Genomic DNA, 27,937 nt, shown 5'->3' on the forward strand with positions numbered 1-27,937 from the left:
GATAATGTGCTGTTTTGTTTATTTGACAGTTCCTCTCTCCACAATACTCTCTTTTACAAGCAAATTAATGTGCTTTTTTATTCTGCCTTAACATTGAACTGCCTTTCAAAAATATTTCCCAAGTATACCTACAAAATATCCCCAAGCCTATCAACTACCTCTTGATAGTGTATGACTGGGATAACTCCAGCTGACATTTAGGTATTCCTCCTCTTCCACACAGAAATCTTCAGAATTTTCCTTTCTTTGTGGGGGGGAATCCACCAGCCAGAATCTCTAGATACTTTTCTCTCAAGTAATAAGACAACAAGCCAATAGACCAAAATACTAGCATTTTTAATACTGAAAGGGGTGAACATACAACTCTACTTCAGGTTAACTGGGCTTCTAGAGAAAAATCAACTTGGTTTTGATGGTAATTTCAAAGACTGATGATCTTAATTTCTAATATTTTAATTTAGTTATAATACAAATGCTATACCATTTAGAATTCATAAAAACAACAAGACATAACAACGCTTCCTAGAAGAACCTTGCAGAAATATGTAATTTGACTAAAAAATGTCTTTAAGATGCACATCCAAACTTGAAGAACAGATTGGAAGAACTCATCACATCTCTAGAGTGTGCAAGATCTCATCCCCTTTGCTCCAAAAACGTGCACTTTTCTACCTTTACTCTTTTCAGCTTTAATTTTGCAGCCACCGATTTTCCTTGTATTCCTTCGCTCGCTATATCAAAGCCCCATTTAATATCATTCATATTTCTCTTACACAAAAACATTTATAAAGGTGGTGAAGGGAAAGAAAACGATCATGATAGCGCTTCACATAAACCATGTGCAGACTTTAAAAAAGACTTTGAAGGAAAGACAATACAGAAATCCATGGAAAATGAAATATATGAAAAACATGTTTTGTGAAAATTAGACTGTGCTAATAAAAGTTGATACTTTTCTTTGACTGAATTACAGTTATTTTCTATTCAAACAAACTGCAGAGGCTGTAATCTATAAAGAAATTATTAAAGCACTGATGTAATGCTACACAGGAAATTATTTCTTAAAATGAAAGTGATGAGAGGAAGGTAAGTAATCTTAGTAAGGAATTGATTAAGGGGAATGTAGGCAAATACTTCTAAGCATGGAAGTATCAGACTACAGAGAGAGGTTATTAAGGTTTTCCTCAGACTAACATCCAAGAGAGTTCCTTACAGTTTTAATCCCTACTCAATCATTACTACAGGTATATTCAGGAGAGGGAAAAAATATTATGTGTTTAGACAGAAATGGCAACTATTCTTTCTGCAACCTTCTTAAAGGCATTTCATTATGGTTGTTTAAATTGTTAACTCCTATTTTGATCAACTTTGATGCAACAATGACAACCACTGTAATAAGAATTTTTTTAATTCTCAAAATTATTTCCAGATATTATGACCTCATATGTACATTTAATACATATCTCCAAATGCATTTTACGGACTTTAAGCTAATTGTTGCAACACTACCAGGAAGTAATTACTATTCCTTTTACATCAAGAAGAATGTGACAAGAGGGTAAGTCACTCAAAGTCCATAAACAATCTTCTAAGGATGCAAGCACTGAAATTTAGGACTTCGAGTTTTAAGACTATGCTTACTTCACTGGCTTACACCATTACCTCTACAGTGTTACTCATGATAGTAGTTAGTAGGTACCAACATTGCATCTACCACTAGTTTTCTGATTGCAATTTTGAGGTAAGAGGAAGACCATGACTTCAAAACAATGTTTCATTTTATTTGTGTGACAGTGTGAAAGATTTATTTCTAACCTTTTTTTCCCCCGTTTTTCTTTTTAAACATTCATTTGTAACTTTTTGGCTACCTGTGGATCTTTCTGTGCAGAATTTATGCAACTATTTGGAGAATTTCTTTTAATGCAATGATTTTAATAACATTTTATGTGAAAAAGAATAACCTTTGACTAAAAAGTAACATAAGCCCGCAAACCCATCTTGTTTATGGCTTTTATCTGTCCAAAATATCAAAGTATTGGTGTCTCCCCCTCCCCTACTCTGTTTCTGAGCCTAAACATAGAGTATCTATCCCACGTTTATAGGGAAGGAAGTATCTTCCTTCAGTATAAAAGGGAAAGTGAATGTGCTGAGAAACTTGGATGCTCCCTATTAATCTCCTGACAGACATTATATTAATCTGAAGGAATCAATCCTGAAGACCATTTAAGATGACCTCTGATTTTTAAGTTAAATTACTTAGAAGAAATCTTCATCTGCCTCTTTGGTAAATAAGGTATGCACATACTGCTGCAATTAATTTTTTGCCCTGGAAAAGAAGCAGAGCATTCGCATTTCAAATAGAAGCTCTGTAAGGCAGATTCCTTCATCTGTTTTTGCTGCAAAAGACTCTAGAATGAAAAACTTCTTTGTTAGTAAAAAATTTTAATTCTTGTTTCCCATTCTAAGCACTAGGAGAAGTTGAAAAACTCATTCATTTAAAAAAACCTAAACAAATATTTCAAAATCAAGTTTCTATTTTACTTGCAGCATGATTTAAAATGAGATGATGAACTGCAGATTTCACTTTGTAAGATGATTTAAAATAAGATGATGAATTGCAGACTTCAGCTTTATAATGTTTGCTTCCTGCTCTGCCAATTTTTCCTTGTTATTTACAGACCATTGGACAGTTTCAATTGCATTTCAGACTTCAATAGATCAATATTCTAATAAATTGCATCAGAGTGAAACATTTTTAAAACACACAAATATTTGTAACATTCTGTATAAAACCTAGCAAGATATGCAGGAAAGAAGACAGTATATGAGATTTCAGCTGTGCCAAAATACACAGAAGGATGCTTAAAACTGAAAGTCTAAAACCACTAAGATAATTATCTGAAGGTAGTAAATTCCACTCTTTTGAGCAATTGGGAAATACAAAAACCTATACAGCAGGAACACCAGTCACTGTATGAATACAGAAACAAGCTAACTGCGAGAAACTGGAAGAAGTAACAAAGCATCACAGGAAGGCTGCATCCAGGATCATATTTTTGTACTGAGAAGAAAGAATGTGTAAGCAACAGAAAATCAAATTGCTACAATAAGTGGAAATCAGTATTGCATTATGAGAATGACTAGCAACAATACAGAAGGTTAGCAGCAATAGCTGTAAAATAAATTATACTCCTACATTTTCAACAGACCAAACTACAGAGGAAAACTTCTTCATATTTAGACTAAGTATACAAAAATAAGCAAAAGAAGTTCACTGTAGTAGTCTCAATGACTTCTTTCACAAAAAAATCTGTAACTATTAATCCAATGAGTGTATCTGTCCCTTGATTTCCGCCAACCCCTTACAAGAGCAAAAGGGATGACTACCAGAACTGCTGCCAGTGTATTTAGGGGAAAATTATACCAGTTCAACAAACTGAAAAAACCTAACTAGTGGTGACAGGAAGTGTGAATTTCATGTTTGCATCACTCCTTCCCAAGTAATACAATGCATTAATGGTCAAGGTCAGGATAAAAGTAGCTTTACACTAAATAAGCACACATGCTACAAATTAGATGTGCAAGATTATGTGTTTCCCGAAAGCTACTTGGTTATTCTTTTATTTGCAAACCTCAGGTATGACAGAATAAGCAATGAACATCATCACGTTATTTGAGAACGGGCAGTCCTATGTGAATATGTATATGAAAATCATTAGGGTTTTTTTAACAGATTAAGACATGTGGTCATGAGTTTTATGATAAAACTCAGACAGGGGCCACAAAAGAAAGTAACAGAACTCTCCCAGAAATTCTATGGAAAAGAGTGATGTTGCAGAAAGACCTTCCAAACTCCCAGATGTTTATAATTAAATAATGCATAATGTACAGATTAAATTAAGTATCTTTTCAATCATATGCTTTTTTATGCAGTTCTTTTATTCATACCCTCTTCTGTTTAAGCACGTATCTCTGTTATCATGTACCTTTTCCTCTAGGGAGGTCAGTACCTGTTCTTATGTAGTAAGAAACGCAGATTATTATTTTTTTTCCTGAAGAAGCATCCTGAGCAAATGAATTTAATCATTAACATAGCTATATTTACTGATTGCACGGATGCTTCTCCATAGTTTTCATGCATTAGATTTACCTTTATAGTTTTAATGTACTTTGTATTTAATGATTTTACATTTATTTAAAAAAAAATGTCTATAGCCACCTCATTGAACAACCTATTCTCTTCATTGCTGCTTTGCTGCCTACTCTCCTCATCTTTTTTCCCTGACAACGTTTTTGCAGCTTTCTGTTGCTAATTTCAACCATACACTCCTTCAGCAAAAATGCCTAGGCATGATGTTCAAAAACGGTCTCTTGGTTCCCATTTACTCTAGTGGGAATGATAATGGAAAATATCTGTAACTCTGTACTGCAGAACAATGACTTGATGCAATCTATTAGTCTATGTCCTTCAGAGCTTTCTTTCAACAAGAGAGAAATGAAATGTAGCATGGGAGCTAGCTAAATCTTCATGAATGTATTCAAGTATGTCTCTCACAGGGAGTCCTGAAGTAGGTGACTAAGGAACAGAGTCATAACAGAGATATGTTAGTGAAAAACATGTGATTTTCTTCCTTAGTTGTCAACCTACAGAATTCCTCCCCCCCGTATGTTAATTAGCACTAATCCTACTCCTAGTTGAAAAGCAGTTGCTATATGCCTAAGGAGGGTGATACTTCCTTTGAAAAGGTCATATGTGTGTCATGCAAAACTTACCTGTCTGATAGACTGTATCTCAGAACAAAACCAATTCTGGGCTAGTTTTTGTATAATGGCAATTTATTACCATTTCAGCTTCTATCTGAATTGCAGTCTTCTTTGACTCTAAAAAAACCTTTCCACAAATTCACCGTGGAATTGACCAAGGAGAGTCTAAACCTCCGAGAAATGTCATCAACAGCCAAATACATAGATTTTGTATTATAATTATATAAAAAGTCTAAATATCACAGCCTCAGCTCCAATGTCACTGTTGACAGTGAGATTCTCTAGTTATTGCACCAACCATTAAAATACTTCAACTGACAAATGGGTTTTTAGTACCTCTGAACACGTACTCCCAGGCCTAATATTCACTATATTGATTAAAGCAAGTAACTTGACCTAAACCTTTTTCTAAGGCTATCTGCACTTTTAAAGACCTACTAATAAGCAAACAGCTCATTTTATAGAAACAGTAGAGGATAAACTCACTGTAAAAAGTTATATTTGATTTCCAAAGAATGAAATGTTCTACCTGTGTACAAATACTATTGGAAGGAAAAAGTTGATGTGTTTGGTTTTTTTTTTTTCAATAAAAGCTATTTAAAAATAATTAGAACAAACAGTACCCAGCTGGTACCTGTACTTACTCATTGCCCCAGTCCAGCCTCACTGTGAGGTGTCTCTTGACCTCTCGCACCTGATCCTGCGTCAAGTGACCTGACAGCAGCTGTCTACGTAGGTCAATGAGTTCATTCATCACATGGCGCAGTTTGTAGAAAAGATCTACCTTATGTTTCTGTAAAGGCATATTTTTGGGAGGAGAGGGGAAGAGAGTGAGAAAGAAAGAAAGAAAGAGAAGGGGGGGAGAGAAAGAGGGGACAAGAGAGAGGTTAATAAGTTTGAAAAGAGAAAGAGTGTGAGAAAGAAGAAAGAGAAAGAAAGAGAGAAAGAGAGAGATTAATTGTTACCAAATTTTCATTTAATTACCCTAGAGGAACATTAATCCAGTTTGTACAAGCTTTAAAATATTTATATCAAAAAGTAGTGTTAACTGATGCTGTTTAAAATTGAGTAACTTTTTATTTCTAAAGTTTAGGCTTAATCTGCCAAGGGGTCCATTTTCTGATGGAACCTAATGCTACAGATAAGAGGATTCATTACGTGCAGCAGGGATCACTTATTCCAATCATATAATAAATTCAAAGTTTTAGATTTGAAGCAACAGACAGGTGAAAAAGTTAGTTTTCTGTCAACAGCTAACTTAATGGTTCTGAAGAGTTAGTAACACAGACTCACCACACCAGAAAACCACTTTTAGTATTTTTGATGTTCCAATTAGTAAAATTTACCCAGGTATCTATATTAGGTGGGGTGATATGAATATTCATTATCTGCACTCTAAAAGGGACTAAAGCAATTAATGATAAAATCCACCTGCAAAATTAGTTTAAGAGGAAAATTACCATAAACAGTAAAAAAACTCCACACCACCACCAGCAAAAAAAAACAAACCACCCCACTAAACAACTAACACCACAGTCCTTTACAGAAGAATTAGTATTCTTCAAATATGAAAAAAACAAACAAACAAACCCCAACCCCAAACCAAACCCCCAAAACACAGACAGAAGTGGAAATACTTTTTTCTCCGGCAGAAAATAACTATATGGGAAGTCCACAAAAAGGGAAGCCTGGTGCTAATAACCAAGGCCAGCTGTAAGCACCAATAAGATAGGTAAACGTGTCAAAACCACTCCAATATCGGCTAGATGAGAATTGTGCGTCAAGGTGGCTCCTGCCTACACAGCCAGGTCTCATACTGCATAAAATGGCCAACATGCAATAAATGAGGATCCCACGAAGGAAAAAAAAGATTTCCTCTTGCAGCTGAATGCTGGTTTTTTGGTTTTGGGTTTTTTTGTTTTTTTTTTTTTTTTAAAGAATTAAGCTCCATTCCTGACTGTATGCAAAACTTGAAACGTTTGACTCTCACTTGGGGAAAACACTGAATAGATGGACTGAAACTGAGACTTCGCAAGCTAGCATTGTCTCGACCGCATTTCTGCTTGTAAATGAGTGTTTTATAAAAGTTCTCTAAATAAAGGTATCTGCATTTATCAAGACTTGACTGATAGAGGAACATCCACAAAGAAAAACATAATATGTTGCAATAGAAAACACTTATCAGAAAAAATATTTTCCACTGGTTTTACCAAAAATAGGTAAGATGAGATTAAAAAAGAATTTCCATCTACTTGAGTGTGTTTTCCTACAAGACCACTAGATTTGCATGACTTAGGAAAACAGATTTCAATGCACTCCATTTTGATCAGCAATTTGTTAATTCCTCTGAACCTGATTACGCATCTGTTTTGCCGAAGCAGGTTAAGCACAGATGGAATTATCTGCTGTTCTTATCAAACAATTTTGAGATTAAAAGATGCACCATATTTCAACTATGCATCAGCATCAGTTCTGGTCCCACCTGAAAAAAATGAATATAGACACCAGATCCAACAGAAAGACATATATTTCCAGGGCTGAAAATAGTTATTCTAGGAAGATAATCATGCATAGCTGTTAAGTATAAAAAGACTAGATTTGTGTTTAGTTTTTTTGGCTAAATGTGGTCCAAAGTAAGTCCTATATAAGCTGAAGAAGACAGCAGATACAGGAAATAGCCATTTTTATATGCTATTTACGTGAACAAGAAAAGGTTGTAACTTCTTCGAACACAAGTTGAAGACAACGGAGTTTGGGACTACCAAGTAAGCAAATTAGGCATATCTATCGATAAAACAGTTGGCAATGAAATGATGATTTTTGGAACTGATTCTCATGATCATATTCAGACTTCCCAAATAAACCTGCTGGAAGAGCCACTCGCTCACTCTTGTAATGGTGGTTCAAGGCTATCAATGAATTCAAGTCCAGACACAATGCTGGTTGAATTACTATATGTTCTGGAGCTATTTTTACACAGTTATTTTTTACGTAAGTATCAGAAGTACTTATTTTAAATACAAATAAATGAGAAATGAGATTACAGAATACGATTTTGTAAAAGCTACTCGCATTAGGTCCTATGCAATGATCCAAAAAAAAGAAAAGTCCTCAAACTCAAACCTCTCTCGAACCTCAAACACCTCTCTTGTGTTCCATGATCATGACAATATGCTCTTTTCAGCTTTAGTTCTCAGACTTATTCTTCAAAAAAATATTTCATCTGCTTTAAACAGAATGAGCAAGTATTGATAGACAAAGAGCTAAACATACAGTGTCGTTTTCAGAAAATACAAGGTCCCCTATGAGGAAGGAAGGAGAGGTTATCAGGAAGTAGAAAGCTAGATCTCAGGCAAACAGTTACGAAGTGAACCATAGATGCAAGATCCATGAAAGTGAAAAAAAATACTTGTGAGAGAGAAAGAAGAGCTAGAACAGAGTTTAAAGTAGCTTAATTCCAGGCTTGCAGGCAGGAAAGAGTTTGAAGCAGCCAAAAAACAGTTTATAATGTCCCTCCTCACACTACAAGAGTCTAGTGACTAATAAGCTCCGTTTGGGATAGAGGGAGGGAGGTGCACATATTTTGATGACTTTCCTCTACTTTCTGTCTTTCAAGAAATAAAAAAAAACCCCCACCTTCAAAATTCAACACTAAGCTAAGCTGATCAGGATTCCTATCCCCATATAAAGAAAACTGCTTAAAATGAAACAGATAATCCTGGATACTGCATTTCCAGAAAAACTAATTTTAAGCATTAGAGCCATTCAAGCAATTTTAGTCAGAGTAGCACCATAAACAAACCTGAAACTTTATCATCTAGCTTTGTCACAAGCTACCAAGCAACAAACACTTTATTAGTCCATTCAGAATCTGCTGTGCACATTGCCAAACATATTTGGCAAATGTTTTGCATCCGGAATATAATAGTATTTATGCAAAAATTTTTATGGTAATAATTAAGGTGTGTCAGGGACAAAGAATCTGGAGAGCCTTAATGAATTGAGGACTCTCTTCTTACAAGCAGCACAAGTCTGTCCTCCAGCACATCTTGTTGCCTTATTTTACTAACCCCAGATACAAGAACATTTGCTGTATTTCTTTGATCTGTTACTACTAACAAGTCATGCTTATCAATGCTTGGATAATCTTCATATGTACAGCTACACATCAAAAAGTGGAATTCCAGCAACTTTTTTTTTTTTCTTCTTTTAATGACTCCATATGAACTCTATGGAGATCAAAAGTCAAACGATGTTTTTGGGGTTGTGGTGGGTTGACCTTTACTGGCTGCCAGGCCCCCACCCAGCCACTCTCTCACTCCCCCTCTTGAAGGGCGCAGGGGGGAGATAAAATGAAAAGATAAAGACAAGGGGATCATTTACCAGTTACCATCCCAACAAAACAGACTTCACTCGGGGGAAATTAATTTAATTTATTGCAATTAAAGTGGAGTTGGGTGGTGAGAAACAACGACAAAAAAGAAACCCTAAACCCCCACTCACCCTCTTCCCAGGCTCAGCTTCACTCAGTCGTTCCCAACTCCCCCACCCTTCGTTCCCCTCAAGCAGGGGAACGGCGGAAGGGTTCAGTCCATAGCGGCTCTTCTCTGCCGCTCCTTCCTCCTCACACTTCTCCCTCCTCCAGCGTGGGTCCTGCCCACGGGCCGCAGTCCCTCAGGACAAACCTGTTCCGGGGACTGCAGTGTGGATACCTGCTCCGCCGCCTCTTCGCCTCCTCCTCCTGCTCTGGCCCGGGTGTTCGTGGGGCTGTTTCTCACCCTTTTTTTCCTCATCCTCGCCGCCTGTGTGGCCACTTGCCCGTTCTTGAAGACGCTCTCCCAGAGGCAGCACCGGCTTTGCCAGCGGGCTGAGCTGTGCCCTGTAGCGGGTCTCTTGTGGAACCGGCCGGAAGCGGTCTCCTCCCACAGAGACGGGGCCAACACCTGGCACAGCGCTCGCCACAGGTGTTTGGGGTTTTGAGCAGGTGACCACACACAGTAACCCTGCCCTCGCATGAACACAAAGCTCTTTCCTGCTTCCGTGCAATAACTCGATGCCTATGGAGGCTCTGAAATACTAAGGCTGCCTCTGTCACTCTTCGCGAAATAAATACCACATAATATGAAAATATATGAAAGACTGGTATATTATGGAAGATGACCTATTTATAGTCATTTTGTTACCATGACTTCATTTAACACTACTGTAAAGAAGTCAGGATTTTGCCTCTCAAGAGCAGTCCCTTAAGACATTTCCTATAGAATTGCCTTAGGCTATAACGGGGGAGAGGGGCACAAAAAATTATTTTCCTTATAAAAGCAAGTAAGTAGCTTTTCCCAGGTTCCTTGTTATGGATTTCGGTCTCTAAATTAGATATTAAAGCCTGCAAGCATCATCAGCACATGAAAAGAAACAGCAAAGCTGGAAACAACACAAACCTCACTCCTTTCTTTTCAATTTTGTTTGGATTTTTTAATTAAGCAAATTATTTTATAGTAAAGCTTTATTGGAATGTATAGATTTGTGCAATATTTTAGTTTAATCTTACCCAAAATCTCTAATATTATTACCATGCAAACCTTAAACACTGCCTATCAAATTAGATAGTATTCATTAAGTACCTCTCGATGAATAAAGATCAGACTTCACAGGTCAATACAAGGGCATCTCAGGAATAGGGAAAGGGACTGAAGTAAAACTTGTGTGGGAGATGTGGATAGTATGCAGGTATCAAGGCTGGCACCCACAGAAAAGCAAAGGAATTTGAGACCACACTTAATACTCACACATATTCTGGTGTTCTACGTGTGTGCCTAGACATCTAGTCCTGTTTTCTTACATAACTAAAATGGACTTTAATAACAGTTCAAAAATACAGAAAACAAATAGGGAAAAGTAATATCAAGGAAGAATAAAGTTAACTAAATTACAACTTCTCCCAATTAAAACTACAAAGTCCATTTACAAAGGGTTGTGGTACCATTCTGCAGTTTTCACAGGAGTCTGGAGTTGAGCTCACACGTCTTTGACAGCATACCATTGAACATCCAACAAACAGCCTTAGTCTTTCAAACAAGTAACCGACTGAGAAAGGAGGGCACCTCAGTTTTGGTTTATTTCCATTCTTCTATCCTGAAGTTCTCTGTTTATTAGTAAGAATGCATTAACATGAATAGCATTTATTCTCTCCTATGAATATTCATGGCTTTTAGCTTTAAACAGAAATTATTTACTCTAATAAATCTGTTTTAAATGGATTCTCTACTGCCTTCACAGAGGGCATTTTAATTTACAGTGTGTATTAAAGCAGAATAAATTAGAGTGACAGAAAAAGACTATCTCACATTGTTCCTAGTAAATTCTTCAGATTCTTTTGCCAATGAAAATGTCTAAAATAGTTTAAAATACTGACACATGACAAAGGGAAAACTTAAGCAGTAAAAAGAATGATGGAACATCAATAAAGAAAACAGAAGCAGAGCAAAACAACAAAATAAAGCCGTTACAAGATAAGCAGAGATGTTGCTACAAGCTTTTCCTTTATATTAGGTTCAATGACATATCTGTATCACCATATACTGTACTTAAGTAGTACAGTAACTTTTTCTGGATATACTATGTCTATACGTTTCTTCCAAATAGTGAAATCATCGAGCTAAGAGCTAAAAGGTATGTTGAATTTACATCAGGAACTTCATGAAAAGGTTCCTTGCCACTCTTGACAACAATCTAAGTAGAAACTACAAGAATTCTGCCTTTCCCCGAGTTGAAAAAAAAAAAAAAAAAAAAAAAAAATTCTCAAAAGAATGAAACCTGTGATATGAAGTCTTAAATTATACAAAAGCTGGTTTTATATGGGCATCCTCATACTAGCAGTATATATGTAAGCTCTTTTCAGCACTCATTATTCCCACTATTTCTCTGAAATGTACTAGAAATTTCCTTTGTGCAGAACTTGTGCTAACCTCCTCCTCTACTTAAGAGTGTTTAATGTGCTTTACCAGAAACTTTGTACAGCAAAGCAACAATTGGATTGCCTCCAAAATAATTTCAGAACTTCTTTGGATTGCACATTTTTTTAAAAAAAAAAAAATTTTTTAAATGCAATTGCATTAAAATCCTTTACAATAAATAGAAAACAATTACTTGATCTGCTCCAAAAATGAAATGGTGTATTTAAATCAAAGCTATTTACCAACAAGTCCAAAAACCTGATCATACGTTGTACCTGTTGCAAACCAAATGAATACCCTACAGCTTTTCATACCTATCAACATCTTGCCAAGAGGAACCCACGTAACATTACAGCAATAGCAACGTTTAAGGTAATAACACAACACAGAGGAAGACAAGTCTTCATAATGTTATCAAAGCTATTTGCTCTTGAAAACGGCTGTTTTCTTTCTTAAGATCTCCATTACTGTCTATGAAGGACAGTGGGTAATATTTAAACCTGTTTTCATAATGCTCTGAATTTAACAAATCAACCCACCTCAAGTTCAGAGCTCTCCACAGAATCCTATGAAGAAAAATATATTTATGAAGGGTCAGTACCATGCCACTGCCCTTCTTCAAGAGAAGAATTTTCCTATTTGTTCATATCACCTCAGACCTTAAATGTCTAACTTAAAGATGCAACCCAGAACCTATTTTTATTGAGAGTAATGCAGTATAGTACAAAGAAAATTATATTTTTCAATTTCCTTTACAAACAACTTTTCCACTTTAAAAATCAGTTACACCATATATGTAAATAACTCCAAGTACACATTATTACACTCACTAGCAGTCAAGACATGCATCTTGACTCTTATACCTTTTCCTTATTTACAATTTCAGATACTTGAGTTGTCTAATTCAGCAACTTGGGACAAGTAACAGATGACAACATTTAGCAGTTACTGAAACAATTTTAAACAAATCTGACACTGCTTTGGTGTCTGACTTCATGCTATTAGTATTCGTATGCTTTTGTAACTTTTAGGCTCTGTAACATCAAGAAATGCAACTTGGCCAGAACGAGACAGGTATTCTGGATGTAAGTTAGTGTTGTTTAGGCTTTTTGGTTAACAGAAAAATAGGGAGGAAAAGAAGGGAGGTTGGTCTTCTCCAGGAAAAATAGGGAGGGGCTCTGTGGGATAATTACCTTGAGAAGAGGAAAAATTTTGTTGACGAAATACCCTAAAGTGACCCTCTGTTTCCAGCCCATTCCCATCACTGGCTGCTGCTGTTGGTAGCTGAGGGCTGGAAAAACCTACATAATGAGATTGTGGAAGAGACTGCAGCTTACCATTATTTTGTTGAAATTCAATTTAAGTTCCTAATTCTTTAGGAGTAACAGCAACATTAACCTCCTTTTATAATGTCATAACAAACTTTTAACAAAGCTTAAGGAAATGGAATTGAAGGGGATAATTATTCTTATAAACTTAGAGGTTTCATTCTTCATTCTTCATTTCTAATACTGTAAAAACAATTGACGTTAACACTCCCACCCCTTTTGAATCCATATTACGTTTATTGAAGCCAGTTCCAAATCCTTTGCATATTAAACGTACTTAATTTGTTTTCATTTTGAAATGTAAGAACATACGATTTAAGTTTATTTTCCCTTCTGAGGAAAAAAAAATATGCATACAAGGTTTTTGCTATTTAATCAAGGATGATTTCTTAGTTTATAGTTTCCAGGTGTCTCCCCCCATTTTTGAATGGCTTTATCATGTCATATAACAGTTAAAAGGACACAACAAGACAACAATACATTTTGCTTTATCATATTTCTTCAGAAGTACTACTAACTAAACTAGATAAATATAAGTCAACCTTCTCAAAGGAAAGAGCCCAAGAACATGAAAGAGGCTTCCTTTTTCCCATCATGTGGCCCCAAATATCTCTCTAAATAAGACCAGCACAACTAAAACAGAAGTGGAGTCAAGGAGAAAGGTCTGTAAACCAACTAAAGGGAAAAAAATAAGTCTCTGACATACATATAGCTGACTTTTGCAGCTGGTAAATCTGTTATGCCTCTGGGAGATGTATAAAGACCTTCTGTGTTGAGCATTCTCAGGTTACATTTTCGAGACCCTCTCTGAGCTTGAAAAGCACGTTTTTCCTTTTCCTTTTTTACATGAAGAATAAAACATCCTGATTGCAAGACTGTAAAGTTTGGGGGTTTGAAAACAACTAGAAATAGCATGAGACTTGTGATAACATCTCCAAATTGGACAACCCTGAAAATACCTGTTCAAGCATGTTGCTAGTCATGTTCAACACCATTCCCTCCACAAAAGATGGAACCATCACAAGTGATGAAGTGCTGCTTTTCGCAAACACCATTACCCTCTAACTGCACCACCTACATGGACCTTTGGTTATTCTGTAGCCAGCAGAAACCATTACAGAATGATTGAGGCTGGCAGGGACCTCAGGAGGACATCTGGTCCAACCCTCCTGCTCCAGCAGGATCACCCAGAGCAGGTTGCTCAGGACCATGTCCAGACAGCTTTTGAATATCTCCAAAAATGGAGACTCCATGACCTCTTTGGGCAATCTGTTCCAGTACTTGGTCACCCTCACAGTAAAAGTGTTTCCTTATGGTCAGACAGAGCCTGCTGTATTTCAGTTTGTGCCCATTGCCTCTTGCCCTGTCACTGGGCACCACTAATAAGAGCCTAGCTCTATCTTCTTTACACCCTCCCTTCAGGTATGTATACATTTTGCTGATATCCCCCCCGAGCCTTCTCTTCCCCAGGCTGACACCCACAGCTCTCAGCCTTCCCATGTATGTTAGATGCTCCAGTCCCTCAATCATCTTAGTGACGCTTTTCTGGACTCTCTCCAGTAGTTCCACCTTCCTCTTGTACTGGGGATCCCAAAACTAGACACAGTACTCCACGTGTGGCCCTACCAGTCCTGAATGGAAGGGAAGGATCATCTGCCTCGACCTGCTGGCAACATTCTTCCTAATACAACCCAGGGCACAGTTAGCCTTCTTTGCTGCAAGGGTGCATTGCTGCCTCATGGTCAACTTGGTGTCCCCCAGGACTCCCAGGGCCTTTTCTGCAAAGCTGCTTTCTAGCGGGTTGGCTCCCAGCATATTCTACTGCCTGGAGGTATTCCTCCCCAGGGGCAGGACTTTGCACTTTCCTTTGTCAAACTTCATGAGGTTCCTATCAGCCCATTTCTCCAGCTTGTGCAGGTCCCTCTGGATGGAAGCACAATCTTCTGGTGCATAAGCCACCCCTCCCAGTTTTGTATCATCAGTGAACCTGCTGAGGGTTAGCTCTGTCCTATCACCTAGGTCATTAATGAAGATATTGAACAGGACTGGACCCAGTACTGACCGCTGGGATCTTCACTAGCTACTGGCCTCCAACTAAATTTTGTTCTAATGATCACCACCCTTTAGGCCTGGCCATCCAGCTAGTTTTCGAGCTACTTCACTGTCTACTCATCTAGCCCATATTTCATCAGCTTCTCTATGAAGATCTGATGGAAGACAGTGTTGAAAAGTCAAGGTAGACAATATCCACTGTTCTCTCCTCATCTGCCAAGCCAGCTGTTTCCTCACAGAAAGTAATCAGGTTGGTGTGACTTCCCCTTTGTCAATCCATGCCGACTACTCTGAATCACCTTCTTGTCCTTCATGTGCCTGTATTTTCCAGGACTAGTTATTCCATCACCTTCCCAGGGACCAAGGTGAGGCTGACCAGCCTGTAGTTTGCTGAGTTCTCCTTGCCCCTTGTGAAGACAGGAGTGATATTTGTTTTCCTGCAGTCCTCAGGCACCTGTCCCCATTGCCATGATCTTTCAAAGATGATTGACAGTGGCCTCACAATGACATTTGCCAGTTCCCTCAACACTTGCGAGTATATCCCATCATATGGGATCCATCCCATGGACTTATGTACATCTAGTTTGCTTGAGTATTCCCAAGCATGATCCTCTTCCACCAAGGGTAAGTCCTCCTTGCTTGAGACTTTCCCCTGGCCTCTGGGACCTGGGATTTCTGAAGGCTGGTGAAGACTGAGGTGAAGAAGGCATTTGGCACCTTACCCTTTCCATATCCTGTGGCTCCAGGGCCCCTGCCTCACTCAGCAGCTGGCCTACATTTTATTGTTTATGCACTTACAGAAGCCCCTCTTGTTGCCTTTGACATCCCTCGCCAGATGTAGCGCCGGGGGGGGTTTGGCTCTGCTAACCCTGGTCTCTGTATGCTTGGACAGTGTCTCTATATTCCTCCGGGATTCCTTGTCCCTGCTTCTACCTTCTGCTGCTTCCTTTTTATGTCTGAGTTTTGCTAGGAGCTCCTTGTTCATCCATGCAAGCCTCCTGGCATCTTTGCTTGAATTCCTGCTCACTGGGATGGACTATCCTTGCTTGAGCTTGGACGAGGTGATTCTTGAAACAGACAAGTTTCTCAGATCCCTCTTCCTTCCAGGGCCTTATCCCATGGAACTATTTCAAGCAGATCTCTGAAGAGGTCAGAGTCTGCTCTCTTGAAGTTCAGGGTTGTGATCCTCCTTTTTGCCCTGCTCCCTTCTCTCAAGATCCTGAGCTCTATCATCTCAAGGTCACTGCAGCTAAGGATGCCTTTGACCTTCACACCCCCGACCTGCCCTTCCTTGCTTGTAAGTATGAGGTCCCAGCAGTGAACGAGCTTTAATAAGCAGAACTAAAATTGGTATCAAACGTTCCCTGCTCACATCATCACCTTCTATTTTCCTTGTAGACTTGTGTCCCCTATTTACATAAAAGTCACTGTCATAATGGTACTTTACATCCCAAAATATATTTGCCGAATTACATGGTCTTCCAGAGGGAGGACTGATTATCTTGATCCACAGCAAGTGTATTTCTTTTTCCCCCAGAAGTTCTGGTCCCACAAAACTTGGAATATTGGAAAGTCTGGCTAAAGGAGGAAGACTTTCAACCTCCTGCTGCCATCTCTGTTACAGTCATTCAAAATGCCTCCTGCTGGAACCACTGTCTTTGCATGCCAGCAGAAGCCACTTATCCTCTGATCTATTAGAAAAGGGGAAGCTGTACAGCCTCCATCCGAAAAAGACAGAAATCTGGAGGATTTGAGGAAGACACTGCATTCAATACTAACTGGCAGTATTTACCTGTCAGAGAGGTAATAAGTGAAAACATTTTGCTCTGAAAGAAACTGGAGCAGTATTGAGTAAGTGCGGAAGCCTCTATATTTCACACTTTTAGTAGGCTTTTTACCATTATTTAAAGGCAAAAGAAGTTATAACATTCAGAAGAACGCTTCCTACCCATGACTAAACGGCTATATTCTTTTGCAAATGCAATAAATCCCCCCCAAATCAGTATTTTAACATCATTTTCTGCATGACAGAGAGATTATATTACCTTTCACATCAGTTTTAAAGTAGAGTTAAATGCTTTTGTTTCCACTTTGAATACACATGATGTTATCTATATTAGAAAGTATATTAGTAAATAATTAACATTCACACTAATTAACAATAGTCAAGCTGTCTGAATTACAACTTACATGATAAACAGCTATCAAGAAATTAAAACTGATTACAGTAGATAACAACTGCTGTCAGATAACTATTTTCCCCTTAGCTGTGCCATACACTGTTATGCCAAATTCTAAAGTTGAAAAATACTTTCTCCCCAAAGCATTTCCATTGCATTTAAGTTAAACATCTGCTCTTTCAATGCTATTTACATACTTAACAGGAAACTTCACATCCAGTAGAGTTCAAGTGTATAACCTGATACTTTCATCCTTTTTCCAGCTCCCCTCGTACAGTGTCACACAGCACCCAAAATTAATATTCTCACGCACACACGTGGAGTGGTCTGTAAGTAGTATTACTACTTTGGACCTGACAAACACAGCAATAAGAGCAAATCATTCCAAAAGAAATCACAGGGTCTGTAGAACCGGGTCACTATAGGTAATCTTAAATGTCTCTAACAATTCTTTGTTTCTGTTAGGTTGTTCATGCAGGTCATGCAATACAAGTTCATTATTTTAGAGAAGATTTTGCCAAAATCTAGGTTTTAAATTATTAATTCAATAAAATACAGAACATAGACCCCTATTTGCAGACCAGTTTGATTAGTGCATTTTATAATTCACGATACCACCATTTGTCCTGTAACATTTCTGCGAACCGCTAAAGAAAATGGCTGAATGTATTCCAACAGTTTTCCAACTACATACTTCTCACGTAAATTTAAAAAAGACATTTCAATATTGTTCAGCTGCAAAAACATTTCAGCAATGCTTCTCATAGACAGGTTCCAGTAGATTTCATTCCTCCAAAAGAGACAATTTCAACTTCAGAGGAACAGTTGCAAGTAAAAAAGCATATTGGTTTCTCATGCCTTAACCTGGGATAGCATCTGTCATTTTGTTTATGATTTTGGTCACAAAGATCTGTTTCAGAGTCAGCAAACAACATGAAAATTCTGTTTTTATATTTATTCTGCAAAGAACTACTACGTAATATCATTAACAACATTTACTGTAATTTCCACATTTCTACATAGATAAGTACTCAGTGTAGCTTCCTTAAATTACAGTGAGAAATGAAAAATTACATAACTGTGATTACAAAATCCCAGTTGTTCTTAAAAACTTGATTTTTGTTAGGAGTATCATGCTGTTTAGATAGAGATTAATAGGAAGTAAAAGTTTACATTCACGTTTTACCTGTAGCATTTATTCTTGTGCAGTTAAAGGCACTGTAAATTCAATGTATCTTTTTATAGGCTGGACGGACTGAATCCACCAGATTTACCTGATACATTGAAAACCAAGATGAGCCAAGGTTTATAAGATTTACGTGACTGTCAGGGGAGGACAGGGGAGGACAACTGAACCAATGCTACTGATAAAATCACAGCTGCTTTACACATGTTAAACACATTAACCCTAATCCTTTTTTTAAGAAGAGGGGAGAGAAAGACCATGATGAAAAAACAGAGTATCTCCCTGAATTATTAGAAAGTTCTAATACTGAACCGTAACTGAAGAAGCTTCCCAAAAATCGGAGACCACCGTCCAGCAGAGGAAAATACTTTACAGGAGAAGATTATAGCCCATTTACCTAGCAATTTAAATAGAGAATAGATCCATTTGTACTACTTCACACAGATGTTTAGCACAACTCTAATCCATCCTGGAAGTCTTAATTTTGTCTATATAAGATAATTACTTGGCAGAGTTCAGAAAAATAACACAACTTCTTTCCTAAAGCAAAGACCAGGAGGAAGTGAAATTATTTACATTTTACTTTTAAGTTCAGGATTTTTTTTGGAAGGTAAGCCAGTCACCCAAATTCATCTTCTAACTTAAAAATCCTCAGATTTTCAAATCTTCTGTTTCTGTTCTGCATTAAAATGCAATTATTTTTATTCAAACACAAGGTATTAAATATAAAAATTGTGAGAAAATGAAAATCAGAATTCCCTTATACATAAGTATTTTCCCCTTACTGAGAGTAATGATTCTTTATGGTTCTTTGAGTTATTTCAATCTATGCAAACTCATATTGATGTATCAACATTTTTAACAGTAATGCTCATTTGTGTCTCAGACATATTATATGCCTCCCCCTACTATTACGAAAAAGGAAAATGAATGCAGGAGCCACAGCTCTTATTTATGCAAACCATCTACGATACTCCTACTTCAGAGCATGACAGAAGGAGAAATAAAGGGCAGGTCATGGGATGCACACACTTAGAAAAACAACTGTTACTACTGACTAAATAACTGTCCTTTCTTATGTGTTCAGTTTCAGATTTTAATGTTTATACATGATGAACAAAATTTTTCCTAAGGAGACAGATCCAAAGAATATCAGTTGTGCCAATGCCTAGTACTATTTGGCTGGAGCCTCTGCCTCGGCTGCCAGGTCAAGGACACAAAGCTTATAAAAGCAGAAGTAGTTTCATTTGGCAACCCTGCTGATACTGACATCTCCGAACCATGCAGGTGGTGTTGGCTATGCTTAGGTGCAGAGTATCTCTGTGTTTTAGGGAAGATGCTTCCAGACAGCTAATAGCAAATGGAAATGCACTGTATGATCAACTCAGATACTCTGTGACAAGATGGTTTGGGTTTCAGAACAGCCAGAAATGTTGTTAGGAAGAGTCTGATCCATCAAAGTAAGACTTATATAAACAAGTAATTTCTTCTGCCTTGACAGTAAATGCAGCACCACATATGGCCTCGGGAAGAATACTGGTAAAATAATAACTGATTCAAATGCAAGCTAAAGATAAGCTCCTTCACCCTATGAAAGAATGTGTGAAGCAGACTAGCTGTAAACTCTGGCACTGAGCTGATAGCCACCTCATAATACAGCAGGACTGAAAATATAAATTACAATTTGGTAACTAAACAAAAAGTGCAAAAAAAAAAAAAAGTTGAATGCAGCAAGGAGGATGTAAATTATAAATAAAGCCTGTTTTCAAATACCTCTTTTTACTTGTTCCGTAAAACATGCAAGCTTTTTGTAAATTTTTAAAAAATTAAAATAGTTAAAAGATGAGAGGCAAAGCTGCAAATAAAAAGCTTTAGAGAAAAAGAGAAAAAGAGAAAAGAGAAAAAGAGAAAACAAGAGAAAACAGGTACAACTCCCAGGATAAAGAATTAATTCAAACCTCTTCAATTTAGAAATGTTTGTTCCATGTATGTGACAATAACACTGCAAATATTTGTAATGGACCTGTGGCTGGCAGCTGTTAAAACTGCAGATTTTAAACAAAGATCCCAATAACATCAGAACAAAAACACGTTTTTCCACCTAGATAATCTCATTATTATAAAAAACAAATATCAAAGCATTCCTGTTAATGCAGAATATTGAGATTTTTTTTTTTCCATCTCCTTTAAGTAGAGTCACCTTCTGAGATAGAAGTTAGGTGTTTTCGCTAGTGCTTAAAATGTAATAGCATGCTCCACAGACAAAAGCCAAAAGGAAAGGAAGAAAAAGATCATTACACAGGCTAACATTCAGCTTAGGTATAACGGTTAAAAACTCCAGTTAATAAATAACAGTCAAGCATTATGTCAGCATTATTTCTTGACTGAAGCACAGCACATCTGGCAATGCAGCACCCTCAAGCACACTAGTGGTTCTCAACTGCCGAATCAGTGCAGTCTCAAAAGCAAAAGAACTAGCTGTTAACTCACCCTTACACCTTTACACAGCATCTGAATGTTTTCTGGTGATCTCCCACTCAAAGGTATCCAAAATATCTGCTGTTCTCTACAGTGTTTAAAACATAACTAAGCCAAAAAAAGTTTTGAATGTCAATCTTTTCCACAGTTTATACATAAATAGCTGAAAAGCATGTCTTTGCCAAGTAAATAAAAGTCATCAAAAACCACAAAGAATATGTTTAAAGAGGTACAAGAATTAGCATATCATCTCTGAAAGACATCACTAGAGAAAGACTCCTAAAAAACTATTAGATTTTTGCATACAATTTTCTTGCCTGAAAGAATATAAAACTCAACAGTGCAGTATATCCACTTCTTTTTAGCACTGGTTTTGTATTTTTGTAATGCTGTTTTTCAACACAGCTGGTCCTGACTAAACAGATTTAAAGATTCATCAATTCCAAGACTATAAAGGATTATTGTGATTATCTAGTCTGATTTCCTGCAGGGCACATGCCATAGAAACTCGCTCACAGATTGCTGCAACATACTTGCTCTAAAGATAATGTGGCAACAGATCATTTAAAATACAATCCAGTCTTGTTTTAAAGATACCAGTAATAAAGAAGCAACTGCTTTCCATAATTAATTTATTGTTAATTACCCTAATTATTAAAAAATGGCTTAATTTCTATTCTGAATTTGCATGGCTTTGGTTTGTAAATACTGGACTTCGTTATATCTTTTTTGACAGAGCTGACACATTGAGACTGTCTTTTGACAGATTACCTCCATTAGCAATCATCTACCTGAAACCTTTCTCCATGTACCCATTTATAAGTCATAAATAGGCTAACTCCTCGCTGAACTTCAGCAGTTTGTCTGAATAAATGTACAAAGTAATTTATTCACTCTGTATTCGTCAGGCTTCTGCTGGAATATTATTCTCACTTTTAGATATTTACTTCTCTAGATATGTATTTTTATCTATTATACATTGAGAAGGTGTGGATAAACAGGTAATTCTTTAAAGCAGTAATGAGAATATCCAGAATACATGACAGAATTAAAGATTGCGTTTGACCGTTTGGCTGTTCGGTCTAGAAATGACAAGAATTAGGAAAACAACTTAAATCAAAAACTTGCAGGAAAGAGGAATAGAATAATCTTTCCTCCTTGTCCATGGCAAGTAGAATAAGAAATAACAAGCACTAAGGAGATTCAGCATAGGCTTCAGAAAAAGTCTTTAACAGTATGGGCCAAAAAGTACTGAACTTTGAGAGGCTGCAAAATATCCATCGTTACAGAGAGGTTTTTTTGTAACAGGCAAAACAAGCACATGTTGAGAATGCCACAGTTAGAAATTAACTTGCCTTAAAGGAGTTAGATGGATAGATACAGCACGTATTCTCCAGGAGATGTGCCCTGGCTGTCCCAGGCCAATTATCTTTTCCAACCTCAAGAAAAGATAGGTAACCTTAAGACCCATTCTAGGTCCTCCCCTCCCACTCTAGGTTGCTCCTTGCCTTGCAAGAATCAAGTATTGCAGAGCATCTCTGAATCCTTCTAGCTTTTCCACACCTATTCTGAAGAGGACACTGCAGAATCAGTAGCAATTGCTCAACAATGACCTCATTTAGTCTATACAGAGAGATTTTCAATTACTCTCCTCCTCTGCCCCCCAGGATGGCTCCCTGCCTATAAGGACAAGACTTCTTATCCTCTTAGCTATCAAAATCCAGAAAAAGGCTGTTGTTCAATTGGTTAGCCATAATAATGTTTCATCACGTTAAGTGTCATTGCACCTCGGGACACAAACACCATCTGTAGGTTTCTTCTATATTTGGCTATATTAGAATAGATGCTATTTAAATGAGCCAAGTGTCTGACAGAAACCATACAATTTCTGAACTAATCATTATTTAACTTTCTGCTTCTGCATCATCAGCAAATTTTATGAGACTGCACCAGTTTTTTCTGATTCCTATCATAAGAATATTGAATAACACCGAGACAAGAACAGATCCCTGCAGGTCCTATTACAAACAGCACATCTGAATAACAATTCTCCATTTTCAACTGCTTTGTTATCAATTCATCTGTTTTTAAACCATTTAGGAAATGTGGTGTTTAATTCCGCACTGTTAATTTCTTTAAGCATAGTGTCAAGGGAGGGTTAGCTAATGCCTGCAGAAGTCCTGCATTGATCGAGTTAACAATAAATGTAACTTCTAATCAGATTTACTGATATGCGTGGTTTCTATCTCTGACATGGTTGACAATTTCTGAAGAGAAGGCTAGCACTAGAAAACAGGAAAACTCAACTATGAAATTCTAAGATTTGAGGTCAGAAAAGATAATTGGCCTGGGACAGCCAGGGCACATCTCTTGGAGAACATGTGCTATCAACCCTGTTGGTAAGATATGGACTGGAAAAATGGATTGCAAGTTGGGTAGAAAGTTGGCTGGACTGCCAGGCTCAGAGGGTGGTCATCAACAGTACGTAGACCAACTTGTGGCTGGTTCCTAGCGGCATCCCTCAGTGTACCAACATCTTTATTAACGAACTGGATACTGGAATAGAGTGCAGTCTTAGACACTTTGCAGATGATATCAAGCTCAGAGGAGCAGTCACCACAGTGGAGGCTGCTATTCAGAGGAGCTTCCTTGACAGGCTGGAGAAAACAGACCAACAAGAACCTCACAAAGTTCTTCTAATGCAAATACAAAGTCGTCCTCATCTGGGATAGAATAACCTTACGCAAAAAGGGCAGGCAGCCGCTTTACAGAAGACAACCTGATGATTCCGGTGAAGAAGCTGAACATGAGCCAGGAAAGCTGTCCCTGGAGCAAAGACTAGCCATATACTAGGCTGTATTAGAAAGAGGATAGCCTGCAGGTCAAGGGAGACAATTCTTCCCCTCTATTCAGTATTCATGAGACACCTGGAGTACTTACTTACCATGTACAACCACCACATGGGAATATTTAGAAAAGATGGATCCAGATTCTTCTCAGAGGTGCCACCAGAATAGGAATAAAGGCAACAGATACTGGAAATTCCAACTGGATAAAAGGAAAACATTTCTCCCTTGTGGGTGGTCAAAATTTAGAACAGATTTTTGCCCTGAGAGGTTGTGGGATCTTCACAAATTTTCAAAACTCAACTGGACAAGATCCTCAACAACCTGCTCTCATAGGTTCTGCTTTGAGGAAGAGGTTGTACTGAAGACACCCAGAAACTCCTTCCAGTCTACAGGATTCTATGATTCTGTGCTTGTAAAACTTAAGACACAGCAGTAAAACTCCTCGTGAGCCACGAGAAGATCCTTTGCCTGGTTCTGTCTGATTTTTAAGCCAAAACTCTGCGATGGAGATAACAAGCACAGCAATAATCAAGTTCCACAATAGAAGAGTTTGTGATAACCAATATAATAACCCCTGACATTAGACTATTACCAATAGCATAAAACCTCTTTTTATTATTAACCACTCATTCACTACATTAAAGTGTAACACTGTGGCAGCCCAGCCAGTTTAATCCACCAGAAATACATGTTGCTGAAAAAAAGCCAGAGTTTCAAAACCTCTCATTGTCTGAACCTATTGTCTCCTTTCCATGCATTATGACTGGCGCTTGTACAGTGAGCCCCATCAAGAATCTAATCTGCCAGAAAAACAGCAACAGAATTAAAGATGGTTAGCATTCAGCCAGATAATTCCCTAATTCCCACTGCACAGCCACACAGAAACTAGTGTATGCATCTGTGCAATAGGCAGCATACATTATGAAGCCTGGCTTCTCAAAGCTCATTCCTGTCTGAATTACCTTCTGCTTCACAATATGGCTGAAATCACACTGCAGTCCTTCCTATGGCAGGAGCAATAAAATTACATTTCTTCCCTCTACACAGCCACTTACTTCCAATAAAATTAATTTTTTGGTTAGACTGAGTTAGAACTGGTAAAGAGATTCAGCATAATAGAGCAGGGGAGGTAGAAGAAAGAATGGAAGGAAAGGGGATTGTCTAGAGTATTCAAAAGGATACCCATCAGAAGGCCCTTTCCAGGCCAACATGAGGACCTCTAACAAAAGATGATTCATAAGGTATAACTTTCTGATTTCCTCTAACAAAATGGGAGAACTCCATCAGAAATACGGTGTTTTTCACTGCACAATAATTTTCTCAAAAAAAAAAAGGCAACAGTATCAAATTTAGCATCATCTTGTAACAATACACTGAGCTAGTACCAGTATTTGCATCAGAAAGTCACACACAATGTATAAATGTTTCAGCTTTTTGTCAGTTTAAGAAAATTCTGGCTTTTTTTGGTGATGCCTCTGAGCTACCCAATTATGTATTTCCCAGATCTACCTACAAAAAAACCCCTGAAAGATGATAGTGAAATGAAGAACTAAGGTATTAAAAAATTATATCTTAAAAACAGGGTATGGCTTTTCTAGGATAAATAAAACTGATAACTAGAAAATATTTCTTTTAGATTGTTTCACACAAGAGAATTTTTTTTAAATAAGGAAGTGTGCCTAACATCTGTCTTTCGTCTTTCTGCAACTATTTCTATACTACTATTCTGTGCTTTGTCTAACACAGCACTGTCATGGGTTTCAATGGAATATCAAACCACGATTACGTTATTTCTAGGCTGGTAGACTACTTCTAGACTACTATACTGGTAACGGAGTAACTCTTAAATAGAATACTTGCATTTAGATGTGTTTCTCATGTAGATCTACATGATGACAGGCAACAGTATTACAGCGAGAGCTGACATGCCTGCAATTATTGTCAGATCTGAGACAGCAAACTCAGCAGCTACTTCAGAGTATGACACCAAAATCCAACAACAAGCTTAACTGGCTCATTAAAATCATCCTCCCGATCCTAAACTTGTCAGTGATGCTGCTAGTTCCCCTAAAACAAACTGCCGTTCTGTTTACATTCTGTGACACAAGGGCCAGACAAAAATTGACAGAAAACTTATCTTTGGCTTGTATCTACTTAGCACTGGATTGGTCACAATATTTTCCTCTTTTGAAAGGCAACAGGATATCCCCATTTCACCGCCTTTATTGCCTCTTCAAGTAATAACTAAAACATCTCTGTATATCACTTTTTGTCAGCTAAATGAATCGTCCAGAGAATTTTTTAACTGCAGGAAAAATGAAGTCAACACTTATTCTACTTGTTCCCTTTCATAACAGTTAGAGTAACGATTAAACAAAACAAAACAAAAAAGTAATTTAGGAAAGCAGGAAGTACCCAATACAATTCAGGAAATAGAAGAAAACATACTAAGGTTTCATCAAAATAAAGACTAGTACATGCATCACTGGGACTGACTGGGAAGTAACTGACAAGGAACCAGGGAAAGGGAGATGAAGAGTTAATGAGAAGCTCAGATTGGGATCCTGAAAAAGAATTCTACAAAAGGGGACAAATGATGGGAGAAGAGTTAGATGGACGAAATGGGGTACCTGAGCTCCCTGTATGAAAGTACAAATCAAAGGTTCCCAGTGTTTAAGGTGGGGGGTTTGTCTGTTTGTTTTAACATCTGAGGTCCATTAAATAATTGACATGAGTTCTGAGAAATTTTGGGCTGGTCTTCAGAGCACAGTGCTGTGCCAATTCAGAACTGATCTATTACATTGTACAGGTCTTTTTGACTGAGCAGGAGAAAGATGACAGGGTTTGATGTCTTCTAAAAAAGCACACAAAGTTTAAGTAATACACCTCTCCCTATTCAAAATGTCCATATAGTTTCTTTTGTTTAAAAAAATTATATTTTTGAAATATTAAAAATACACCACATCTACCTAAGGACCCAGCCCATGGACCAGTAACTTCCAAGATTAAAAGTTTCTGTCACCACATACATTTAAATGAAATGAAGATACTAGTAATATCTATATACAATACCCTTAAAGTTATTAGGTTATTACAAAAAAAACCCAACACAGTGGTTAAGATCTTATTTTCTTCTTCCCTCTCTTCCATTCTACCAAATATTCCATAATTAATATTTGTATTTTCAGTAATTTAACTCTATTAACACATTCATGAAAACCTGCCATACACCTGTTTCTTTACACCTTCCTTTTCATTAGTAAACACACAGAAAACAGCATTAAAAAGAAACCTTTGCTGCTGTTCTTTCTCCGTTATTCCAGAAAATAAATTAACTTTTAGGATGATGAGCCAGTATTCCATGCTACATTTTAGAAATTCCTTAAAGCCTACCTAAGCAGGTTTCCAAGCATGTCCCTTTTATAAGAAAACAACAAGTCAATTTGATAGTATTAGTAAAACCACTTACAATCACTAGATACTCACTAGGCAGAAATCTCATCTGCAGAGAAACTACAGAAGTTTATCTCGCTGGGGAAGGTAACTGGCCCTGGACATTTCAAATTAAACTTGAGCTATTCAGGTCAAAACAAAAATTCTGAGACCAAAAATGTTACTACCTCACTCCTTAAAAATGGTAACTCAGTGTTTCTTCAGTATGCACTCTGCAGGATGGCAAAGACTGCCAGGTTATATATAGTACAAAAAGACTTTATTAACTATTACCTCAAGTTCTGAGGCCATCAGGAAAAATGAAGGAGGAAGATACAGATGGATTCCAAAATAAAATGACTGCCTTCAACCCTTTACTGGCCTACCCTGACTCAAAAGAAAATATTAAATGCTGTCAGTAATAGAAGGTGTGGAGAAGTAATAGCACTAGGATCACTACTAGTACTTTAACTGTTGTATTAGAAAACACTGACAATACACACATCTGTTCACAATAAACTGAGCTGAAGCTAATTCATAAAAGAAATCTGTAAGTATTATTCTTAAATCAAAGAAAGACTTACAGTAATATAGTAATTATAAATCTGTGTCTTTGATAACCATCAATGTAACAGTTCTATCAAAAGGTATAAACTACTGGATAAAACAAAAGAGAAGCTCAAACTCCCCCTAATCAGCTGCCAAAGGACGGCAC

The 27,937-nt window shown here is 37.4% G+C and overlaps 1 protein-coding gene across 1 annotated transcript in view; it reads right to left on the reverse strand.

Moving 5' to 3' along the window:
• DOCK3 (dedicator of cytokinesis 3) overlaps positions 1-27,937 on the reverse strand; it is a 196,191-nt gene that overhangs the window by 140,695 nt on the left and 27,559 nt on the right. The window contains exon 5 of the mRNA XM_059823157.1: positions 5,409-5,557. Coding sequence (XP_059679140.1) covers positions 5,409-5,518 — 110 coding nt within the window. The 5' untranslated portion in view covers positions 5,519-5,557. The remainder of the gene's footprint in view (positions 1-5,408; positions 5,558-27,937) is intronic.

This window comes from Gavia stellata, chromosome 12 (genome assembly GCF_030936135.1).
Source record: "Gavia stellata isolate bGavSte3 chromosome 12, bGavSte3.hap2, whole genome shotgun sequence".
NCBI classification, from domain to species: domain Eukaryota; kingdom Metazoa; phylum Chordata; class Aves; order Gaviiformes; family Gaviidae; genus Gavia; species Gavia stellata.